Raw genomic sequence first — 7,013 nt, forward strand, 5'->3', positions numbered from 1 at the left:
ATGACAAATTGAACGGTGGTAACAGCTGTAAAAAGTGCGGGGAACGGAGGGCACAGATACGGGAAATGCGGAGGACATGTCCCACGCGTACCCCGTGTCCGCTACTCCCATGGGTACAATTCCAGAGGAAGTGTAGCTAAGCTAAGCAATCTACTGCTGTGGAGGGGTCAGCATTTTAGCTAGGAAAGTCCCACCTAAAAAATAAATAGCAGTTTAAGTGTTTAAGTACACTTTATTGAGAGTATTTCCACTGCTTTATGTTTCTGGTACACAGCCGTTCCCACAGGGAAGCGGTAAACGGCTTCAGTTCCCATCTATGCTCCCACCAGACTCCACTGACAAAAACAATAACTCAAGCTCAATGAACATGGGAGCTGCTGGTCTACCGCTGCCTTGATTGGTTAGTTAGTTTGTGTTATTGTGTGACTCTGGTGAATCCAAACTCATCCTTAAGTCACTCAATAAAACAAAAGTAGATCAGGAGCCAGAGTCTTCAGCTATCAGGCTCCTCTCCTGTGGAATCATCTTCCTGTTACGGTCCGGGAGGCAGACACCGTCTTCACATTTAAGACTAGACTTAAGACTTTCCTCTTTGATAAAGCTTATAGTTAGGGCCGGCTCAGGCTTGCCCTGTACCAGCCCTTAGTTAGGCTGACTTAGGCCTAGTCTGCTGGAGGACCCCTCTATAATACACCGGGCCCCTTCTCTCCTTCTCTCTCTCTCTCGTATCCTATTACTGCATCTAGCTAACCCGGCCATTCTGGATGTCACTAACTCAGCTTCTTCTCCGGAGCCTTTGTGCTCCACTGTCTCTCAGATTAACTCATATCACAGCGGTGCCTGGACAGCGTGACGTGTGTGGTTGTGCTGCTGCCGTGGTCCCGCCAGATGCCTCCTGCTGCTGCTGCCATCATTAGTCATTAGTCATACTTCTACTGTTATTATACACATATGATTATTGTCACACATGTATACTGCCAGGTATTAATACATACTTTCAACATATTGTACCGCAGTAACCAGAACTATAACTATAATATTATTACTTTCATTAATGTTGTTGTAAGCTACTGTCATTACCTGCATCTCTCTCTCTCTCTCTCTCTGTGTCATATGGATTACTGTTAATTTATCATGTTGATCTGTTCTGTACGACATCTATTGCACGTCTGTCCGTCCTGGAAGAGGGATCCCTCCTCAGTTGCTCTTCCTGAGGTTTCTACCGTTTTTTTCCCTGTTAAAGGGGTTTTTTTGGGGAGTTTTTCCTTATCCGCTGTGAGGGTCCTAAGGACAGAGGGATGTCGTATGCTGTAAAGCCCTGTGAGGCAAATTGTGATTTGTGATATTGGGCTTTATAAATAAAATTGATTGATTGATTGAATAACACAAACTAACTAACTAACTGATTGAGGCAGTGGTAGACTAGTAGCTCCTGTTAACAGCGATGTTAAGTCTGTTCTTCTTAACCCATTCAAACCCAATTTTTTCCCAGACATGAAAATATCCAAATCATGGGTCATTGGTAACCCTTTAACATAATCAAGAATATTTTTTAAGGAAATGGTGGAAAAGTAGATGAAAAAGTGTGTTTTATGACCAGTGGGATAATGTGTTGTATTGACAATTAAAGGTGCTGAGAGTGCTTTTTTGGTAAAATAAGGGTAAAATATTCTATATTCTGAAAGCAATCACTGAAATAAGTGTTTGGTCAGGTACTTGGGACTTCCAACACTGATATCAAGACTGTTACCAAAGGCAAAACAGATCAAAATGTGTTAACATTGTTTCTTTATTTGAATATAACTTGCAACAGTGTTACTTCAGTGCAACATGTATTGAAACATCCATCCATCCACTTCTACACCTCCCATGTGCTCATTATATTGCTTGATGCATTGTGGTCATCGGACTTGGACAAAAGCATGTTGCTCTTTGCTCCAACGCTTGACAGCTGTCTCAGTATAGCTCTTCTTGACAATGTTGTTGTCCTTCCAGCGGACCAGCAGCTTCTCTCCTTCCGTTAGAACTTCAGAGGTTCCTCTGAGTAACTGCATGAACTCGCTATTTGGTTTGATGGGAACATCAAAGAGATGGTTTTCCCTCATTGTCCCACAGCTCCCATATCCCCTCTTCGTCATCTCCCCTTGCTCTGCAAGTCCCAGGACACTCGGACCCTGGCCTAAGTCACTGGGAGGATTGTGTGGCGTCCCCCATAAGGCTCCATATGTATATGTATGTGTATATATATATATATATATATATATATTCATTCATTCATTCATCTTCTAACCGCTTCATCCTCTTGAGGGTCGCGGGGGGGCTGGAGCCTATCCCAGCTGACATCGGGCGAGAGGCAGGGTACACCCTGGACAGGTCGCCAGACTATCGCAGGGCTGACACATAGAGACAAACAACCATTCACGCTCACATTCACACCTACGGACAATTTAGAGTTATCAATTAACCTAGTCCCCAATCTGCATGTCTTTGGACTGTGGGAGGAAGCCGGAGTGCCCGGAGAGAACCCACGCTGACACGGGGAGAACATGCAAACTCCGCACAGAATATATATATATATATATGTATATATATATATATATATATATATATCTTATAACCAAAATGGATTTGTTTGCCTTTTCAATCAATCAATCAATCAAACTTTATTTATATAGCACCTTTCATACATCAAAAATGCAACCCCAAAGCGCTTTACAAACTAAAAACATACCAAAAAAACAAAACAAAACAAAACAAAAAAAAAACATTTGATTGAGCAGCAGCATTTGGGCTGTATACTATTTATTCAGGAATGCTAGTAGTGGCTGGCCCCATTGATCGTTTGTTTGGCCACCTCTGGCTGTGTCCACGGCCCTTCTGACTGGCCCCTCTGGTGACTAGAGGACCTTGGAAGTTCCTCAGACTGGCTCTTCTGCCGGCTAGAGGACCTTGGATGTTCAACAGTTGAGGGTGGTGGAGCAGGGGTGGTGGGGAGGGTTAGGCAATCAGCAGATGTCATGTTAAATGTCATGAAAGTGTCATATTGTATTAGGCCTATGTCATCATCATGTTTTAAAAAAAAGTCAGTAAGAATTTTAAGTATATCTTAAAAAAATCATAAAAGTCATTGCACAGTATAATAGAAATGTCATTAAAATATCAGATTTAGAGATGATATTGGGCCTGTGTCCTAAGAAATTATAAAAAATTAATAATTCTATCATCTTCATCATCTTATCCTGTTAGACATTTATCTCAAGTTTGTCGTAATTAGTGTATAAATTCTTGAGTTATGACCAAAAACATGTTTTGTGAGGCCACAGAGACCTTTGGCCACCAAAACCTAATCAGTTCATTATTCAGCTCGAGTGGACGTTTGTGCCAAATATGAGGAAGGAAGGAGTTTTTGAGATATTGCAAGAATGGGACAGATGGACAGACAACCCGACAACATAATGCATTCAGCCACAGCTGTCTCTGGCGCAGAGGCAAAAAGTCACAGTGTAGTATATCATAAATATATCATAAATTATTTGCAAGTAACTTCTAGTAGTGCTGTGTTGTAGCTCAATGAAATATAATTATGCTTCTCATGAACACAAATAGAAATAAAAGAATAACGTGACACGAGTCATAGTTTCCTGACTCTGTTCTTTTTTCAGGGGACTTGTCATAGGCAAAAGTAACCTATCTAGAAGTCTCTACCTGTAGTAAAGCAGCATATTTAGTAAATCACAGACTGCCATGTTAAGTCTTAATTCCAACAGTCTGGTGTGTTTTGAGGTCCAATTTGCAATGGAAAGATGGAATAACTGTCTAATGAAATAGCTCAGGCTTTTTACTGTCATTTCTGCACCCTTTGAACGCCCAGTTAAATGTCAGTCGTTAAATGTTGTCGTTTTGTGTTTCATAACCTCCTGCCCATTTGTACCTCTGTCAAACATCGGGAGGAGACATGGCCCCCTCCTGACCCTGCTACTGCAGGACTGTTGAGTTGCCTCCAGGTAGTGACAAGGGGCAGGATTTAGACCCACATTCTGGGCCATTGGCACCTTACTGTCACAGTCAATCCCACCACGCTATCAAGCTTACTTTGCACTGGGACCTTTTCATTTGGCTTTTGGACTTTAAAATTCACCTGCCCAGGCTTCACCAGGCTCTCCAAGCAGCCCTTCAACAGCATGAGCTACTCCACCTCAAATTTCCACTGTGGAGCATCTCACTCTCCTCTTTGGACAGTGGCCTTTAAAATAGGCCTAAATAAGGACTGAACCCAGAAGCTCCAGATCTCCCAAAAGTCCTCTATCCCCTATCAGTTAAGAGACACTTTTCTGTGTTCCTGGTAGCTTTTAACTTTGTCTTTCAAACTTCAGCTTGCAAAAAAGACTGACTGATCACCTCAGACATTAACCCCAATTCTCAACCTTCAAATCTGCTCTTTGTGTCCCTGAGCTAATGAACTAGAGACATGTTACACCTCCTTTTGAAAGTTTTTTCTCACACTTTTAGACAAAGTGTTTAAATTAATGATAATGATAATAATGATAATAACAATGAAAAAAACAACAACAAACAAAAAAACTCATAGTGTGTCCAAAAAACCCAATATTGTGTTTAAACTCAAACATTTTTGAGAAAAAAAGTCACAGATCAAGACCAAAGTCAGGTGACATTGTATAAATGTTAAAGTCCCAGAAGAACTGTAGATGTGGTGGATGAATGGTCAACGCACAAGACTTTGACACTGTAGGCTGGGTGTGAGTGTTAAACTGTAAATCTGTTAAATAAATCATAGTATTGTATGTCTAAAAGAAAAAACTCATAAAAAGTCATGCTATAGTGTGTCGAAAAACAATCATAGTGTAGCATGTTGAAAGTCATCGTGTATGTAAAAAAATCCTGTTAAATAAGCCATACTATTGTATGTAAAAAAAAAACAAAAACAAAAAAAAAAGTATTAAAAAAAAAACACAGTATTGTGTGTTGAAAAAATGTTGAAAAAGTCCTGGTAATTGATGTCAAAACTTCAGTTACTGTCATTCAATTGCTCGCTGCTGTACTCCAGTCATGTTGCACTTAGTTTACATGCATGTCTGTGAAATCATGGATGCTTCACACACATCTTCCCTCCAGCAGCACAGATGGTCTATATATTCAGCACGGTTTCAAGATGGACACCCAAGATTAGTGTTGTTTCTGATTACTTTGTTCTAACTACTAACAAACACATTAAAACAGTTGTATTTAGTAAAAATCCAAGTTCAAATGTTTCTGTTTTTACCAAACGTAAGGTATAAAATGGCATAATTTGAATGGACTTCTATAAACATGCTTGTTGTGAATGAAAAGTGATCTGAAAATAAATACAGAGGGAAACTTGTGACATTTCCTCTATGAGATATTTAAAAAGAATGAACACTAACTAAAAGATAGTAGAGCTCAGAAGGTGAGCATAGGTGGGTTTTGGGGGGAATGTGTGCAAACCTGGGCCCAGCTACCCTCGTCATCCTCCTGGTGTTAGCATGGTTAGAGTGAGCATGGTGAGAAGAACAGAAAGGCGAGGGGTTAGTGAGGCAGCAGTGCTGGGTTAGAGCAGCTCAATGTGGAAAAGATCATCCAAAGTAAAATAACAAGCCAGATAAATTTATGGAAATAAAATGGAAAACAAAACCATAACAAACTAGGATTTGACGACAAGGATAAAAGCCTCGATTATGAATTGTTGCTATTATGTTCTTTCTTTTTCAATATCAACATGTCATAAATTCACTTTATTTTTCAAAAATCAATTAAAAATTGTATAGATAAAGACTAGAATTAATTGATATTGTATGCCTCCACGCACCAATCAAGTTGCACTTACAGTTTACATCCATGCTTCATACAAATCTTCAACCTGGCAGCACAGAAGAGCTACATAATCAGCACAGTTTCAAGGTGGACACCCAAGATTAGTGTCACCAATTCAGTATCTGACCAAATGTCTCCCCTTCTGTTCCTGAGATATGACGGTGAATAATTGCCAGAAAAGTTTTAATGAAGAACACTATGATGTCACAATAAATTTGACCTTTTGAAAATAAAATGTCATCATTTTATGCTATTAGACATTTGTGTGACATTTTATCTCATTAATTTCTTGTTCATGAGAAATATTAAAAACGTCAGATCAGTCATGAAAAAAGGCACTATATTTACAGTGCACATTTTTCATCGCTAATATTAATTTGTGCAACTCCTTTTGTCAACCTTGTTATTTCTGGGAGGGGGAAAAAAAAATACAGAAAATATATAATGCTAAGTATATATATTAATGCTAAGTGTTGTGCTCAAAGGTTCGTTTTTGAGCCAGAAAAGACTGGCGCACTTGTTTCCAGATGTAGTCAAACAAATGGCAATATGCTGATCAACAGCTTGAGGACATTAAAATAATGCACCACAAACTTATAATTCATAGTTTATTTATTGAAACTAAAAAAAAAAAAAAGAACAAGCAGGTAATGATGTGACTGAACAGATGTATAGATAAAAATAATGTATTTGAAAAAGGTCACTTTTTTAATTATAAAACCCCAAAGATTAATTGAATGAAGGCCCTCACACACACATACCTGTTGAAGCTACACTACTGCGAAACACAGACCTGCAGTTTATCCAACCTGCTGTCTGTTAGAAATAATTAGTATCTGGAGAATACACCGAAGCCTTTTCCCTTAACAACAGCCTAATATAAATTTCTACTCTTTAATGCTGATAAATCCCACGTATTCACTCTGAGTCCAGCACACACTGTTTGGTCATGATGAGGGATGTTAGCTGTGCTCCAGAGCAGTCGTTATCATGCCTTGCATGTGGGTATCAACATTCCATGACACAAAAACTTGAGCGTTCACGGCAGCAAGACACACATTCACATCCAAAGGAAACCACAGTGACAGGGAACAAAATATGTTTTCAAATCTATGATTTCTCAAAGCCTCATAAATCACAATCTCTCTGTACATGATTCTAAG

General features: G+C 39.3%; 1 protein-coding gene across 1 annotated transcript in view; it reads right to left on the minus strand.

The window, feature by feature from the left end:
- Positions 1-5,099: 5,099 nt before the first annotated feature.
- LOC125904981 (liprin-alpha-1-like) overlaps positions 5,100-7,013 on the minus strand; it is a 102,494-nt gene continuing 100,580 nt past the window's right edge. The window contains exon 23 of the mRNA XM_049602773.1: positions 5,100-5,511. Within this exon, the coding sequence (XP_049458730.1) occupies positions 5,440-5,511 (72 nt within the window). The 3' untranslated portion in view covers positions 5,100-5,439. The remainder of the gene's footprint in view (positions 5,512-7,013) is intronic.

This window comes from Epinephelus fuscoguttatus, linkage group LG2, assembly GCF_011397635.1.
Source record: "Epinephelus fuscoguttatus linkage group LG2, E.fuscoguttatus.final_Chr_v1".
Lineage (NCBI taxonomy): Eukaryota > Metazoa > Chordata > Actinopteri > Perciformes > Serranidae > Epinephelus > Epinephelus fuscoguttatus.